The sequence below is a fragment of the Lonchura striata genome, chromosome 3 (assembly GCF_046129695.1).
Source record: "Lonchura striata isolate bLonStr1 chromosome 3, bLonStr1.mat, whole genome shotgun sequence".
NCBI lineage: Eukaryota > Metazoa > Chordata > Aves > Passeriformes > Estrildidae > Lonchura > Lonchura striata.
This window is the reverse complement of record NC_134605.1, coordinates 78,393,520-78,411,838: the sequence shown is the minus strand read 5'-3', so window position 1 is coordinate 78,411,838 and position 18,319 is coordinate 78,393,520. Positions and strand designations below refer to the sequence as shown.

Sequence of the window (18,319 nt, the reverse complement as noted above, 5' to 3'; positions counted from 1 at the left end):
AGAATATGTAATAATTACAGGTATCATCTAAGACATCTTAGATGACATCATTTTCAGCATTCTAAAACAGATACCACATTTCCACATTGCAGTGTAATGGCTGACATGCTAATGCCTCCCTCTCTTTGCTCTAATGAAAATATCAATGACACTCACCACAATCAGTCCATATATACTTGTAAAACATTTTTGTTTGCAAGTGACATGGCAATAACTAATTAGCAATTGGCAATTAGAAACACGAAGCTATTGTAGTTTCAATGAAGAAAAAGAAACAATAAGACATAAAAGACAAATTATTTTCTAGCAATTGTATGAGTCTTTAATAATAAATCTAATAATACTGGGAAAACAATCTGTGTTTTTTACTGCAGTGTCTTCCCTGCCAAGGATCACTTAAAGAACTACATGGCTTCAAAAGTAGCTTTGCTTTGAAATGTCTTTGACAAAAAAACCTTCTGGTAACTAAACCAGAGTCAAAATTAATCTAAAGATGATTGGAAACACTAAACTTCTTTGACAAGTTAAGAGCACAGATTAAACCAAAAGCAAACCCAGAATATGGTAAACAACCAAGGCAGCACTGTTTACCATTGTTTTTCCTGAACCTATATTGATAACTTGAAGTCCTGAAGTTTTCTAAATCATAAAGAAGTGAAATAATTGAAATAGCAGCTTATTAATCATACCTTAATTTGTGCAAAAGGTCTGTCAAAGTTTCCAACATAAAGAAGACCAACATTCTGGGTGAGTAGCCTAAAAAATGAAAAGAATCTTTTAAGATATCAATTTACATCCATAAGTTTTTTCTGCATCTGCAGTAATTGTTACCAAACCCTAGCACAGCATCAATCTTCATCACAATAGCAAGAACTACCCTTGTAAATCTGATTACACAATTCTGTGTGAGATACTATAAAAAAGGAAAATGTGCATTAAAGATGGATGCACACCAGCAATTTGTCTTTATGGTGCAAGCAGCTCTTCAACAAAATCATTTCATAGGCTTCTTTGTAATGGATGCCACTGAGTAACTTGGAAGAATGGCAGGTATGTGCCTTTTCTATTTATTAGAGACCATTAGATACAAAGAGAAAGCAAGAGAATAGAATTGAAAACACACACATGCAGAGCAGTAAGCCCAACAGTTAAAATGGATCAGGGCACATAAAAGTATTCACAGCAATACAAAAATGACATCACTACAAGCAGAGAAATACCAGAGAATCTTTGTAATATGGTCTAATGGTTTGCTAAATAAAAAGAGCCCCAGATACAGCTTGTGCTTGCTGTTCTCTTCAAATCTTAATAAAGCTGTTGCATACACCACCAAGATCCAGAGGGACAGTGGGTAAATTGTCTCAAATGCCTGTTCATACTTCTGGAAGAGTTTGATTTCTGCAGATACTGTGCAAGTCAATGTTATCAGTACAGAACCTCCAACATCCAAAGGAGCATTAGGGCACTGCTGTTACAAACAGGCTGACAAGAACATCACTGGCCAGCAAAAAGGGCAGGAGAGTAGTGTTCTGCTCTGACTGCATAATTACAACGTTCCTCTTGCTAAGCAAAGGCCCAGCAATCATCCCTCCATTTTAGAGCCTCATAAGCATAGCACTGAAATATGGGTTCTTCATAATAATGAGAACTTTTTTGATTACAAACCTCAGAAAGAGTTTCTGTTTTGATTGAAAGGGACATTGGAAATCCATCATAATCCTCAGCAGCTCCAAGTTTTCATTAAGTGTTTGCTACTTTATATTTTCTTTCAATTTTACATCCCATTCCCCCTAGCAATAAAGCCTCATATATGAATTAAATAAAATAGCCAGAAATAAGTACAAATGTAGGTATGACTCAGCTTAAGCAATGACACGTGGTGTCTCTTTCTTACATTATAAAGCATACATTAAAAAAATATAAATATACACACACTCATAATTCATACTGCGATTTTTTTTTTATAATAACTAAGCCACCTGTCATTTTCAACTAATTTCTCACCATTGCCAGGCTTGTTTTCATAAACAAAAGAAAATAGAAACTTAGATGGCAGTAAATAATTTTGAGCCCACTGAATGTACATACCTTAGTATGATCTTGATTCTTCCCAGTCTGACAACAATATGATGTATATGACTTTAAACTGGTTCACCAACAGTGGGAATTGGTAGAACTCAGCAAAATTACAAAGTCAAAACATTCACACAGTTAAGTAAGAAAGGGTTTTGAACGATCACTCTTCAAAAACCATTCAGTAATTAGATATGGTATATAAAAATTGCCAGTGCACTGACAGAAATACCCAAAAAAGAGTAAAGACCAGAAAGGATCAGATCACATCAACCATAGTATGGACAGGCCTGTGGATTCCTCTCTTTCGATAGGGAAAGTGTGCCAGTTTCCATCAGGAAGACTTGTACTGTTAGGCAATGGTTTAGCAATGGTATATGTAAGTCAGGATAAGCATACTGAGCTCATTTTCAGTTGCAGTAAGTCAAATTTATTCAGAATTCAGGTGCCTGGAACTGGAAAATCCAGCATTTTGATCCTTCTCCTAGAGCTATAAAGCTAAATCAGAAAATATTTTACGGTTTTCTAAATGGAAAGAAACATAAGGGAAGTAATTAGCAAAGAAGGTTTAAAGAAGCTAGAAAAAGAATTCAAGGTAGGACATCATATTTCAGAGAGAGGCACCTTAAAGCAATAAAGTATTCTTACAATGAACTGCACATAATTATAAGACAGAAAAGAAAAAACAGTCCACTAGCTGTATTTCTAGTAAGGGACCTTAAAAAGAGAAGATATTCAGTGTGGTAATTCCCACATGGTTATATCCATTTTCTTTACCAGATAAAAATATAGGACTATCAAAAATTGAAGTCTTTAGGATTGCTTTCGTTAGAAGTAACAAACATCCAGGGAACCTTAAGACTGGTCTTTCCAGGAGACTGCCCATTTGTCTACACAGTTTTAAGATGCTATCACTGATATACACGCCAAATGAACTGCAAGACTTGGCTACCTTAACAAGATTGATATTGAGACAGTACAAGTACAAGCTGATTACTATTCATTCCTTTTTCATTGCTTCTGCTAAAAAGTACTTTTCTTACAACTTTCTATTTGTACATAGCACTTCAAAAAGCAATGTTAATGCAATGTTAGGAAAATGTTTAGGGAACAGAGTTACTTGTGTTCTCCCTGCCTTAAACAAGAGTTTGCATTCTATATTTCTCTAGTTTACACATTCCTATTGAGTTCTGCAGTTCAAAATTATACCACCAGGACATAGTCAGTTTCTATTTAAGAACTCAAGAAGGGTAAAATGAGCATTCCAATATGATCATAATTTAATATTCTGAAATATCTGTGGTTTATGGCCCTATATGGTCTGAACAATTAAAAAATACCCAATCTCATCACTAGTCTAAATTCTTTTACTCTGGGATTTTCTTGCAAGCATAATCTCTGTATTTCAGAGGCTGAGCTGACACAGAAGAGCCTGGAGAGGTAAGCAGGCTGTGACATGAGTCATCACTGAGGCTCTGAATAAGCCAGGCTAGAGCAAGAGTGTTACCATCTCCTCCAGCAGTCACCAGTGGCAGTACCAAAAAGTCATGTGCCATCGAGGAGAGGGGCAAGAGAGAGGAGTATGTGCCAAACTCCATCTCATCCAGAGAAACTCAGCACAACTGACCTCTAAATGACATTTAGATGTACCTCCCACCAGTCAGAAAGTTCAAACTATGCATAGCTGGTTTTGGAGTTCTTTACCACAATACCAGGGTGTACTTTTAAGTACCTAACATTAACTTTCTATTATAAACATCAATGTGTCTAAATTGATACAGATATTCTCTCCTAATACTCTCAGCTAATTACCCTTTGCTTTTATAGGCTTCTCAATAGTAATCAGGGTTGGCATGTAAGCACTTATATGCCAAAGCTGTCTTTTAAATGTCATTCTATTTCTTACTTAGTTTAACAATTGCACAGTTCTGCTCTTAAAACACCATCAGCAGTAATCAACACCAAACCATGATAAAAGTTGGACATCACTTGTAATTGCTCAAAATTGATACCAGGCTATGAAACAGTGATGACAATTTCACAGCACAATTATTACCTTTGAATTTCACTTCAAATAACTACCTTAAAATTATGAGAAACAATCATCAGAAATACAAATGCTTACTGGCACTTCAAAACATATTCATTTTTATTTAAGCATATGTAGCAATATACAAAGCTGCCTAGCTTAACAGACTGTCATATATTTTATTTGTAGTCTCTTCCATTCAATACATTATCTATGTAATTCCCGTTTTTTCCCTGTACATTGAAGGAAAGGAACATGACTCCAAGAAACAGTAGTTCTTTAAGATGTGCTGTCCATATGTTACATGACACTCCATGCTTTCCCCTCCTATATATCCAAGTGAGCAGACCTCTAGCCCAATATACCTGTTAGGGCTGCAGAGTTGTATTTCAATGCAAACTACATAAAAACCCCAAAAGTGTCAGGACAAACCATTTCAGAGTTTTGACAATATAATACCAAGGTCTTAGAGGCCCTTCCAGTACCACAAAAATGCTGCTAGATAGTTATTACTAAATTTCCCTAGATTTGGTCTTTTATGGGATATAAATGCACACAATGTCTTCAAAATCCAGGGTACAGGAGCCAGGTACTGCTGTTTGTGGGGGAAGTTGACCACAGGAGTAGGCATGGTCAGGCCATGTATTCCAAAAAGTGTGGTGGCAACAGTTGAATATGTTGGTTAATGCAAATAAACACGAGACAGGCCTAAGAACTTGGCTAAAAAGAAATCTGGAGTAGGGCACTGTTGGGATGGCAGGGGATGTAGAACACAAGGGATGAGGAAGGTATAAAGGAGTGAAAAAGCAACCCTCTGGGCTGGAAAGCACTGGGTAGAGCTCTGGGCTGAAGACCAAATGATTAGAGAATGGGAGCAACATAAACTGATTTACCAGAGTTCATCTCCCTGAGCATAGCTGACCTTGTTTGGGGGCTGTGGCATTGCCAGTACCATTGCCTCCTTCCTATTGCCTTTGGCCATGGGAAGCAGTGACTCTTGGCTGTGGACTTTATGAAGGCAGCACGTTTCAAGGAAGCTTGATCATTTCCTCTTCTCCACATACAGTCTTCCTGCTAACTTATTAATACGTGTTAAGATGAAGGTGAATCACCCTTTCAGTACCTAAAAGAGGAGGACAATAACAGAGCTAGAGAGGAACTTTTTACAAGGATCTGTCATGGCAGGACATGGGGAAATGGCTTTAAACTGGAACAGGTTTAGATTCAGAATCTAAATCAGGTTTAGATTTAGATGGCAGGTTTAGATTAATTATTAGGAAGAAATTCTTTCCTGTGGGGATGGTGAGACACTGGAACAGGTTGCTCAGAGAAGCAATCCATCTCTGCAAGTGTTCAAGACTAGGGTGGATAGGATTTTGAGCCACCTGGTCTAGTGAGTAGTATCCATACCCATGGCAGGTGGTGAGAACTTGATGATCTTGAAGGTTCCTTTCAACCCAAATCATTCTGTGATTTCAAGATAATACTGACAAAAATTCAGGCACTGCTCACCAAGCCACCAATGCTCCAGCCATTAAGTAGTATTTTGTGAAGATAGAAAAGTAAGCGTCAAAGAGTTCCTTCATATCTTTTTGGGAGGTGTACCTTGAGGACACCACTACAGCCTGATCTGTACCCAAATGCCCACCCCTTCAGACTCAAAAGCTGTCTTGAAAATCCACTCAGGTTATCAAACAGGACCACCCAAACTAGAGCTGAACACATTAACTTCTGAGTGGTTCATACACAAAGCAGTTGTGAGTTTTCCTCTAGACTACCTAGTGCTGCTGTGCAGATTATGGAAGGAGACTTCCATAAAGGAGCAGAGCATAAGGAGCACATGCTTCCATAAAGGGGCAGAGAAATAAAGGTGCAGGGAGGAGCCAGGAGCCGCTGCCTCTCACAGGAGCAAGTTACTGCGGATTAGCTGAACGCAGTAATTTGCTCCTGTGCGAGGCAGCAGCTCCTGCGCTTGCTCTGGTGGGTATGAGACTGGTGACACATTGTGCAGGGACACAGCCCTGCAGCTCTAGCCAAGAGCACAGGGGTCAGATAGGCTTGGAAAGCAGGGAGTATGGAGTGAAAAACCCAGTGTGTGCAGTAGGAGGGTTGAAAAGGGGTAACGGGCACTGGAAAGGTGAATGCGTAGAAGGAAAATGATGACCAACGAACAAGCTTATGGCTTGGGGTGTCTGGTTTCTCAGGAAGAAAGCTGCCCTGCAACAGGCAGTGGTGGGCACAGAGCTGCCCACAGCAATGCTTCAGTTACTCACTAGCCTTAGGAAACAGAACATTCAACTTCTTCCTTACATTTCAACAAAAGTGCTCACAAAATCCCAGAACTGATGACAAATTATCAAATAATGTCTTGCAGTATTTTATTAGGCAATCCTAAAATTTAACTTGTCAAACATTATGCTTGAAGAGTAGTTCATTGCTCCACATAAGTCAAGTACTTTGATACTTTATTTCTAGTTTATTCTTGATGGTTGCCTGTTTCACCAGCCACTGGAGCACCTGACTCTAGATGAGTTTAATTCTAGATAAGCTTGTTTGCTTTTAGGAGCTTGGGTAAGTGCTATAGCCTGCCACCAAAGCTTTATTGGATGTAATAAAACTTCACTGTTGTATTTTATAAACACAAAGGTATTTGAGGGCATGCAGAATTGCATAAATTTTCAAAACTCATCTTGATACTGTGCATGTCTGTCTCTGCTTGTAATGACAACATGGATGGAATTGACTGGTTTCTGCCAAGGATAAGAGACAGCTTCTGCTGTGGTCTGTTCTCTTACCTGAAAGAACTCTCTCCAGATTAGACTGGTTTTTTTCTGGTTTATATGAACAGTGGATTGATACCTGAAACATCTTTGGTGTCTGCCTGGAGGGATCTTGCTCTATCAGAAATGATTAAATAGGAATTTGACTGATGAGATGATGAAATAAAGGGATTAAAATACACAGATTACTTCCACTTTACAGTCAGAAGCAGCAAAAAGTAGCTACACTGCCACTGGGAACTGATGTATCAACTTCATGCTTCGTATGCTGTGGGCAGATTTGCACTCTTCACAGAGATTGCTAGTGAAAAGATTTCACTAGCAGATTAGAAGATTTGTGCCAAGATTGGAATAGCTGTGAAGCAAAATGTAAAGAAAAAAAAAAATCCTGACACCTAGCTGGGTTATTGACCCTTCTGAACATCTGCATCTTTATTGCTAAGACCACCTCAGTGTACACATCCATGGTTAAGGCTGAAAATGCAACACCAACACACCCTGTTTTGAATATAAACTGGGGAGACAGAGTAAAATTTTAGGAAAATCTCTGTCACTACACTCACAGTCTAAACTCCTGTATTTAAAATAGCTATAAAATGGGGATTAATATTAGTTATGGATGTTTTATGTTTAATTTAAAAATTTATCTTTTGTGTGATAAGCATATAGAAATACTATACTGATATGCTCTGTATGTGCTTTTAACTGTCTCTGAAAATCACTCTGGATGCATTTGCACATTTTGGGCAGACATGACTGTTAAAAGTCATGAAAACAGATGAACAACAGCTCTGACAACAGAAGTAATAACTTTGTAAGTTAAGTACATGTATTTTCTAACACTGATTGAATGTTCTTCATGGGTAGCTTTGAGGATGAAGGTACCTTTCATACATAACATTGTAAATTTTGTATTGTATTGTACAAAGACATTATTCTACTATGTCATTAATACACATGACGACCTGAGCACAAATACAGCACTATGACACAGCAGAAAGGACACCATAATCATGTGATGAAGCTGATGTCTTTTACAAATATGATAAATATTCTGCCTTTATCCTGTGTTCACTTAAACTGGGAGGGGAAACTGCACTGTGCTGCAATATCATAACCAAAGAAAGAGAAGCAGCTTCTCAAATAGTTTCTTGAAGAATCACTTGAATTCTACTACAGTGACATTCCAATTGTATTTTACTTCTTGGTTATGATAAACATTTCCTATTGGTTTAAAACTCTAATATGTATTTTCTAGGAATATATAAAAAAGAAGAAAATCAGAAAAGAATAAACACAGAATTATGAAAAATGATGTTAGGGTCAAAAGAATTAACTTCTTGTATTTAATTTTTTAAAGATCATTATTTCATTAATGTAATTCACTGACTATTGTAAGAGTAACATAGTGAAAATACTACACTAGGTATTTAAAATAAATATTTTAAAAAATATTTAAAAATAAATATTTTAAAACAGCAATATTTTAAAATATATAAAAGGATCCAATACAAGTTCTGAAAAATACCAATAACAGAGCTTGCAAATTTAAACTGCCATGCATATATGGCCTGCAAACAACATGCATTTCATCTTTTTCTAGAAATATAGAGTCAAGAACTTGACAGTTCCCCAGAAGCTGTCCACGCAGAAAAAGGACAATGGAGCATACAGGCTTCACAGGCAAGACAGAAGAGCTGTCTCTTGCTTTCCATAGTGCATTTACCAACCACCTGTTTGGGCTAGAAAAATATTCTAACAGGAATTGTGACTCATCAGTCAAGCAAGAAAATATTTTTTGTGGACAAATACAAGCTATTCTAGTATAATCATCATTGTAAAGAGTAGGCAAATAGACTGTATATCTGATTTAGGACATTCTTCCTCAAATAAGACCACAAACTCAAGAAAGTTATGAGGGAACTGAAAGAGATAATATGCACTGCCACTTAAAAAGTAAAAATGCAAAAATCACTGATGAGAACATGAAGGAGGGAAAAGGCTGGGAAGGAATATATTAAAGTACAAAAAAAGAGACCACAAAGAGTTTTATAATGCTAAATTAATCTCTACAAGAAACAACCCTGCAGAAATGTAAGTAAACCTCCTTCATTATGAATTTGCAGAATTGTCCAAGCCAAGTTAACAGTGACTGCAATTAACATAAAAGTGTATTCTAAACAATATTCCCAGGGAAAAACGCAGTGGGTAGCACAAACTACAGACTTGAATGTAACACCCTCAGCCCTCCCACAACACAACTGCAATAGCATGTGCCATTTGTCATATTAATAAGCGTGGTGCTTTCAAGCACATGCAACTCAGGCAACAATATCAATGTTATGTGCTAATTGCCCTCCCAGCTCTTATGTGTGGTACTTGAAAGGCTTCACTGCACTACCTCACTCCCCACAGTAAATCACTACCTGTCACTGACCATTGATAATGGGAATCTTGGCAGTAACTGATCCCTGAAAGACATACTTCCACTGAACAATGTCACCACAGTTATATATCAAATGAAATAAAAATTACATTTAGAGGACTTGAAACTGCAAACTGAAGTGACCTCGTATCTGAGGTAATAGTGATTCTAGACAATCAAAAAGAATAAAGTGATGAATATGAAGGTTTACTTTCAATTAGTAGGGTTTAATTTGCATCTGGTTTTGAAAATGTGCTTGGCTGTGGCGGGATTTCTTTTTTTGGGGGGTGTGAGAGTGTTTGTACACAAACACTTTCCTACGGGCGGGGAGATTGTTTTCAAGGCATATTCTCACACTTGATAAATACAACGACAATATCAGATGTTTCCAAACAGCACTTCTTTTTGTTTGCTGCATTAATATCTAGTGCTGATAATATTTTAATGTTTGTCAAAAGCATGTTTGGCTTTGTTTTACAGGTAAATAACATAAAGAAGCATTTTGACTACATTTACATATAACCTATCCATAAAAAATAGAAAGGAAAACTAAGTAGAAACAAAAAGTACCTATTAAATAATCATGCCCATTCCTCCACCAATGGAATATTACTCCCTGTAGTATAATGAGCAATTTGGCCAGGCTGGCCATAAATTATCTGGAAAATGAGGCTGCTTGCCTTTTCCTTTGGGAGGTTATTACGTAGTTCAAGAGATTTCACTATTAGAATCTATTTCTGATCATAAACATCAATTTTTCTTTCTGAATATCATCCCTTTCATCTCAGTGAAATATAGGACAGGAGTTAGGAACTATTCCCAATTTGCTGAAAGAGCTGCCTGACACTAGCTGCGATGCAATTCTGCCCAGATTTATCCATGTATCACAAAGCAAGAGCACTCACACAGCTCTGCAGTAGTCTTACTGGAACACCATAAATCCACATTCTTGTCTATGACCCCAGAGGGTCCTTGGCCATCTTTTGAAATATAACAGACACCACAATACAGCAGCTTCAACTACCAGAATTAACTGAAGAATTGATACCAGAATGTGAAGCTTTGTATCATGAGACTTCAATAAAATACGAAATCTCATTACAATTTTGAAGTCCACACAAAGTAATTTTCAGTGTTTCAAGAGCTATTTAAGAAAAACAGATTTCTAACAACAAGTAAGATATTGAAGAAATAAATGAGATCATGAAAAAGAATCTCAAGCATAGCCAAAGTAGGAAACTGGTAAAAAGAGAAATCATGTGGAAATACAGGAAACAACCAAAAAAGACAGGGAGACTGAAGAGGTTGAAAAGGTAGTGGATTTATTTGTACCCACCAAAAAAATAAAGGCATTTAGTCAGGCACACGGGGTTTTTCAGTCACCAAAATAAAATCCCTACAGAAAAGGGAGGTACTAAAAGGAAAGCTCTGGAGTTATATTGATAATTAAGGTGAACTAAATCACCAAATTCTGACATTTTTAAATATAGAGGGTCTGAACTGCTATTTTTAAAGAATCCAAGTCAATCCAACACACAGAAATAGGGTATTTTCTGCAAACTTCCCAGAGCCCTACCCTTTAGCACAGCATTGTTCAGCACGCTTACCTTGGCCACACATGGCAGTGCTACTTAGGAGGTTGCACATCCCCTGCACTCACACTGTGGCTGCATCTGCCTCTCTTTTGATCATTTTAATGAAAGAGTGCTTGAAAAGTAGTGGGGGACGGGAGAGGCAGCACACTGACATAATCGATTCAGACTGCCAAAAGGCATCTGTTACACTCTTATTCCATACTAATTTATATTTAAAACCCCATAAAAATAGGCAGTAAGTACTTTCATATGGAAGACACTTCTTACTGTTAAGGACCAAATCCTGCTTCAGATTGGAAAGGCAAATTAAATGGTCAGTTCCCATTTTGGCAAAGGCCAAGCAACTACTCCATTTATGTAACAGATTGTTTAATATATTTATTAGTAATCAGAAAGTCATGAACAGAGAAAGTCTGCTGATGAAGCAAGTTATGAAGCAATGGCCGGCAACTTTAGCCAGATGACAAAGTCCATCACTTTGAAAGGAAGCTGATGTTGTATTTAGTATCACTCATACCACCTCAGCATTACTTTCTGAAGTAAATGACGTGTGCTCTTTTGTGTATGAATGAGGGAAAGGTACTTACACCTTTTAACTAAGGGATGTATTGTAATGTGAATGAGCCTGTCAACTAGAATTCCGTTATTTCCTAACATTTAAAGGGCTATCTTCAAAGCTCACTGATTTTTTTTTTTTTCCATGTGAAGTTTTGTCATTCCTTTGTTCTTGGTCTTTCTAATGAAAAAAAAAAAAACAAAACCAAACAAAAACAATATACAAAAAAAAAAGGACCCACAAAAAAAAACCCCAACCCCCAGATTTTTGTCTCACACAACTATCAACTATTCTAAATCATAAGAGCAGAGCTGGAAATGTGAATACTCTGCAATTGTAACAGGTTGTTACTACTGAAAAACCATGACAAAGAACTGGCAAGGAAGTTATGATGGGGTGATTTCATCTGGCTATAATTGCCCCCATTCTGCCCTTCATTTGACAGCACAGATGCTCCAACAGATTCCTGTTTTTTCCAGAGCCCTGCATGCCACACTAATGGTAGCAAGACCTCACTGGTACCCTGAGTAAAACAGTTGGAAACAGTATCCTTTTCACAATGCAAGGCAAACCAAAGACTGATCAAGTGATCTGTATTTAATTCTTCTTACAAAAGAACAAGGAGTCATTGAATTAGTTGAAGTGAGTGAGAATTTAAATATGATTAATAGTTAAACACAAAACACATAATTAAACTGGAGCTCATAGACACTGCTCTGGTGTGCAAGAGAAACAGAGATTTGACATGCTTGTGCATAATAAAAACATCTAGAAGACTAAAATTTTCCCCTTAGAATAAAACAGAAGACACAAAATTCACCTGTCTACACTAACCAGAGATACAAACAGTATGAAAATTCCCATTTTCTCATTAAAGATCCTCCATGGGCAGAGCACCCTTAACCATATGTATGCACACAGCCAGACCACTCCAACTGATTTCTTTTCCTTCCTGTTTCTCCACATCACTTTAATCATTTATTAAAAATAAATACTTTATTAATTGATCATACACAACCAGAAAAATGATTGAAATTACAGTCTATAAACCTTTTAGGTATGGGTTCATGGGGGACTATGCAGATTGCAATCCTAAGGTGAAGCCTGTAATGAACAACGTATTGTTTGTTTGGAATATAGGTTATGGACCCAGCTGCCACTCTATCCAGACCCAAGTGCCACCAGCCAGAATGCCTGAACAGCCATCTGCTGCAAACAAACCTACTACCCAAAATAAGGTAGGAAGGCTGTCAGAGACCTCATGAACTCTACTCATTGCTTCAAGCTCATTACTGAAACCTTTACAGATGGTGCAAGATTTAGTTCCTCTGTCAATTATAAAATTAAATCCCTCAGCAGTCATACACAAACTTGTAAATTAAATTTCTTTTCTAGAAATTCTTACGGTAGTAGGAGACATAAATGTAGTATTCCACATTCTGAAATATTAAGAAATGTAGGCTTCCTGTGTGTGACAAAATAAAGGACTATCTTGTAGTATCAACTAACAACACTGTGATACTCATTATTGCATCCATAATCTACAAGGCATTTAAACTGCCCTGTGATCTGAGTGTGCTACTCTGCTCAAAAAAAAAAAAAAAAAAAGTTAAAAAAAAAATTTTGAATTCTGACCCATAAATCTCCTTTCTCTATAAGGGAAAACAGGGTGCTCTGCTTCACTTCAGAAGTGCCACATCCCCTTCAGTAACCCCTTTATCCATTTCTCTATCTTTCCTTTATTTCTCACTTTAATGTTCAGCTGCCCCTTGGTTTTGTTTCCTATATATTCCTAAAGATGGCTATGTCCTCTCAATACATTGCACCCCTCTCTGACCTTTTACCCCAATTCCCAAATTTAGAGGGGAAGTGTACTTTTATCAGAGCCACCAGGACGGGAGTGGGAAACTGGGACAATGGCAGCTTGAACAATGCCAAGAAATGGAAGATAGACAGAAAAAGGAACAAAAAAAACCCTTCTGAGATGCCTCTGCTCCACACAAGCTCCAAGGTTCACAACTACTGTTCCAGTTTCATCTGGGCAGCCTTGATCTCCACTCCAGTTAAAACCTGAGGCAGCTACTAAACCCACACAGGGCACTAGCCAGGCACATGCCCCCTTCCCAGGCATTTGGCACATGGTCACATCTCAGTTCTCACCCTGAGAAGTCCAATGCAGCCAGACCCACCTCCCTGTGTGAGGAAGAGGACCAGGAAGCTCCATCTTAAGGAGCTGCTTCTAGAAATATTTTTGTCCAATAAAACCATATTGCAAGGTCTTCATATGCTATCAGTATTCTTCTTTTCCAATGCCAGCTTTTTAGATTTTATTTAAAATTATTATTCAGTTTTGTGACACACTCTCTAAAAATTCAAATAAGCTGAAGTCTGTGTGATAAGCAACTTGCAGAAATATATCTTTTCTATAAACCGCAGGGAAAAAAATTGAATTCTTTATTAAAATGTCTGTATTATTATTACAGAAAGAGAGCATATTTTCATTTACTGTACTGAATGATTGATTTTTATTATGTAGGGCACAAATGAAAGAGCAATTATGATTAAATGCAAATCACACAGGACAAAAATTGGTTATTTCCAGACCCCGGTTGATAACCACTGATTTAACTAGTATCAGGATGACCTCCTTTGTCTCTTCTTTCACATCTTTCTGAGAAGATTTATGTAATGTAAATTATTAAGTTTTTAATTAACAAATGTACAGTAAAGCAGGGGTGTTTTTTCCATTTTGCAGTCTGCCTCCAATACATATTTTTTTTACTCCAAGCAATTTTGCATGTCCTCTTGGGCTATAATTTGCCCTTGCTAAAAAAAGCTGGCTTAAAAAAATTAGTGCAACATGGTTCAGTATATTTTGGTTTTCCAAGCAGAAAATCCTCATGGTGGTTTTTAAGATACATGCATGGATAATAAGACTTATAAAGTAATATAGCTAACTGCAATTATGTACTAGTATTACAGGAAAAAAAAAATCACAATGTTCATTATAAAAATTGTGAACTTAATTCAGGTTTGATTTAAGGAGGACAGCCTCTACAAAAAAAAGTATGTTTTCTTAGGCTAAGCAATACAGCCAGAAAAAACAAGGATGGAGCATGCAAGTTAATCTCAAGTACAAAGAAAGACTTTGATGTCTAGAAATTTGGCTATTTTTTAATATATCTATGATAAGCATAACAAAACATAAGCAATTGCCTTTCCATACATACCAGCTACCATCTTCAGACCATCAAAGAGAGAAACTTATCAATCAGCATACAGGAATGAAATTTCAGCTATTTCATGGAAATTCTATGCATTTTAACCAGGACCTAAATCACTTTGGAGTAGTTATAGCAAAAAAAAGATAATCGCTTTTACTGGGAAACCAACCCTGAAGACTCATATGCAAATATGGGTGAGAGAAGTAAAGGAAAATGAGTAAAACTTCAGCAGGAACACAAAATTGAATCTATCTGGAAACAGTGACACAGTAATGAGAAGACACAGAAGAGAGAAAAGGACAGACTGGTAGAGCACATATTACTGTAATAGATGCTGGGAAACCACATTTTAACACGCCCTGCTGCCAAGTTTATATCAGCTAGGAAACCCAAGAGCTGAGTGTCTCATATCTTCTTTTACAACCTTGTTTCTTAAAATAAGTGCAATTTAGGAGTGGTTGAAGTTATTCTGTTTACTTAGCTAATACAGAGGTCTGTGCTCTGGTTCTGTGCTTGGTCCCAGTACAACCCCTGGGGTCAACTCTTTGTGGAATAATTCCATTTCTTTTGGACATTCCTCTGCTACATTTTACATGCACAGACTAGTGACAGTGGGATTACACTGACAGTTCCTGCAATTCTAGGTTTTTTTGTCTAAATATTTAATTCCAAATTCAGAATATTGCTTTAAATTTTCACACCTGACATTTACACTGGAAGAAGTCTCATCCATGATCGATCTAAAATGTATAGAAAAATAATAAATTCCAAGTTAATGTTATAGGCAAACACATTCCTGAAGCAGTAAGAGAATATCAATCGGATGACCACTAATACAAATATTGCAAAATCACGTTTCAGTTGTTCCTTCAGATAAATCTTTATCACTCCTTTTTTGAAGTTACATTCAACACTACCTTGTTATAATGGCAGAGAAAATTTATTATCAGAGAGCAAACAGGCATTTCATTCAGATATAAATCACTCAAAGCTAAGACAGAACATAATTACTGTATTTGACATTTGAAAACTAAGAGAAGGAAAATAAACTGTTTTCCTTAGGATCAGAATGCAAGAAGGGTTTTTAGAGAGGCTAGAGAATTCTTGTTCATTAAGTTGTTATGAAGATGACCACGCTAAAATAGTCTGAGGGAGGGGAGAGTGTGCAGTCTTGTATTTGTTGAGTGTTTGTGGGTCTGAAATAATTTTGCAACTCTCAACTTTCTCAAGTTTGCACACGGTACAAGCAGATTTTCTGCAACTGTCCCAATATCCCAGCCAGTTCTGTAAATCCAAGTCAGTCTGTCTGTACTGCAGTTGAAATGATGCTTATTCTCCTCACTATACATTCACTTTCACCACTTTCAATAAGTGGAGAAAATAAACCTCTGTCTAAGTTTATCAGTGGTCTTGCCTTATATAGGAAACTGGTTAGTATCTACAGAAACTTAGAGTTATGGGGATTGGGATGTTCTTACTGTTGGTTTTGTTTACTTATATCAAACTTAAGTAGAAAGCAACCACAGGTACCAACAAATAAATAACAGATTACCTAAAATGAGGGTAGAGAAGGAAGCTCACTAGAATTAGATTTCCTCCACCCTGCTTCTTCCAGCTACTCACCTTTCCCACTGCTAATATCATTCCCTAACTTCTGTATTTCTGACTTTTCAGGTCCCCTTATTAATTAAACTTGAGGATAAGGCTTTGTCAAAAGAAACCAAATAAAACTCCCACCAGCTTCTCCGTTGACAGAATTGCTGTTTTAAAGGTTCAGAAATCCATCTGATTTTTTCAAGTTAAAAAAAAAAAAAATAATGTGTGATTCTGGAGCTATTACATCATAGGAATTAACTTGGAATAATTACCAAAATTTTGCCCTTCTGTCAGAAACATCTATGCACTTTGTCTTGCAAGAAATTTATATGAAGTCAAGTTTAGTGAATGAAAGTAATAATTCAAATTGAGCAACAACAGAGATAGGCCTTCTTAACAAGAAGACATATCACTAAACAAGAGTACATAACTAGATCACACTGTTCAAATAACAACCTGTTAAAAAAAAAAACACGTAAGAGAAGCAAATGTGCAAAGTCTTAATCTATAGCATCTTTATGTTATACATTCCTAGACTGTTTAAAAATGTTTCTGCATTAAATTTTCATTTTAGAGAAGTTATCCGTTTCATAACTCAGCTTTCAGCAACAAATACTTTTGGACCAAATGCTGTACAAAATCCTCTGGGAAATGAATGACCCTCAGTCCCTCAGTCTGTACAGAGGAAAGTAGCAGAACAGACAGTGACATATAATTTCAGTATTAGTTCTTTTCTGCAGTCAATATGGATCATAGCTCTTCCTCAGGCTTGTCCAGTCAACTTGTCAAGTTTTTAAGTAATTGGTACAGGTTATATCATGCTTTAAATATGTGGTACCAATTTACTTTCATTCAAATGAAAGTGTTTACAAGTGTAAAACAATGGCCCCTCCTCTTACCACAGTCTGGACATAGGCATGCCTTTTGCCCATAGAGGCTCTAGCAAAACACAAAATTTGCCAGACAAATAACGTCAAAAAACTAAATCTCTGAAAAGGCAGGATATAATCTTCAGAAAACACATGGAAAATTCCTACATACTGCATGTATCTGAATATTACAGAAAAACAAATGGCATATGATACATGAAAAAAAATTGTGTAATAACTTCCTCTTGTTTTTAATATGACAGCAAAACTAAAGTAAACAACAGAGAAACTATCACCATGCAGAAACCATTAATCATATCTTATTAAATGGCTGAACAAAAGAGAAAAATGACCAGCTTTGAACATTTTGTTTTGGTGACATAATTCAAATACCTGAAGCTTAATACTTCTGCCGTTAAAGCAAGCTGTATTTTAGCTGGAAGAAAGCATTTGCATGCCAAACCATTCCCTCTCCAAACCAAAAAATTATTCCAGTTTATCATGATACAGAATTCACCTTCTGAAACACAATTTTCTTAACACACAAGTAATGTGTGAAGATTTTTTTAAAAGTGACATTGTGCAAAAACCAAGTGCAAACATCCTGCCCAGTGGTACTTGAGTAATTTCTGCTTCTCTTCTTGAATGAGACTAGAATGATCAACAGTAACTCCTGAGTGAGAACTGTGTTCAGATTATTTTAACTACAAATTAAGAAGTCAGAATGTTAATGATACTTAGTTGAGGAGAGTTAACCATGTCCAGAGGAAACATCCCCTTCTGAAAGGGAGATCATAGTTCAGATCCTTCATTAAGAGATATCCAATTCACTTCTGAAACTATCTGTCTTACTCTATGCCACAAATCCAGAGATCTCCTGAATATCCACTTTCAAGTAGAATTCTGTATTTCTGATAAAAAAAAAAGACTAAGATCCTGAGAATTTGTTATTTGATATATACCAAAGGAGTGAAGTGTTTTTATAAACATCTGTGTGAAATGATGGTTTTGACATTTTCCCATCGAGAAGGAAAAAAATAAAATAATCAAATTCAATATCCTGTTTCACTTTCTCAATCCAACCTTCTCTATCCTATACTTAGAGATATACACATTAATTTATAATCCACTGATAAATATTTGGCCACAGTGCAATCTTTTAGTAGTTTTTG

At 36.6% G+C, this 18,319-nt stretch overlaps 1 protein-coding gene across 2 annotated transcripts in view; it reads right to left on the bottom strand.

Annotated features, from left to right (window-relative positions):
- RNGTT (RNA guanylyltransferase and 5'-phosphatase) overlaps positions 1–18,319 on the bottom strand; it is a 169,530-nt gene that overhangs the window by 32,896 nt on the left and 118,315 nt on the right. The window contains exons 14-15 of one of the 2 annotated variants that reach the window (XR_002466815.3): positions 5,025–5,225; positions 688–756 (exon numbers count right to left, since the gene is read on the bottom strand). Coding sequence is in view for 1 of the 2 variants with exons in the window: in XM_021545647.2 (XP_021401322.1) it covers positions 690–756 (67 nt within the window). In the remaining variant the exon portion in view is untranslated. Of the gene's footprint in view, positions 1–687; positions 757–5,024; positions 5,226–18,319 lie in introns of those variants that run through there. The other variant, XM_021545647.2, reaches the window with a different exon arrangement.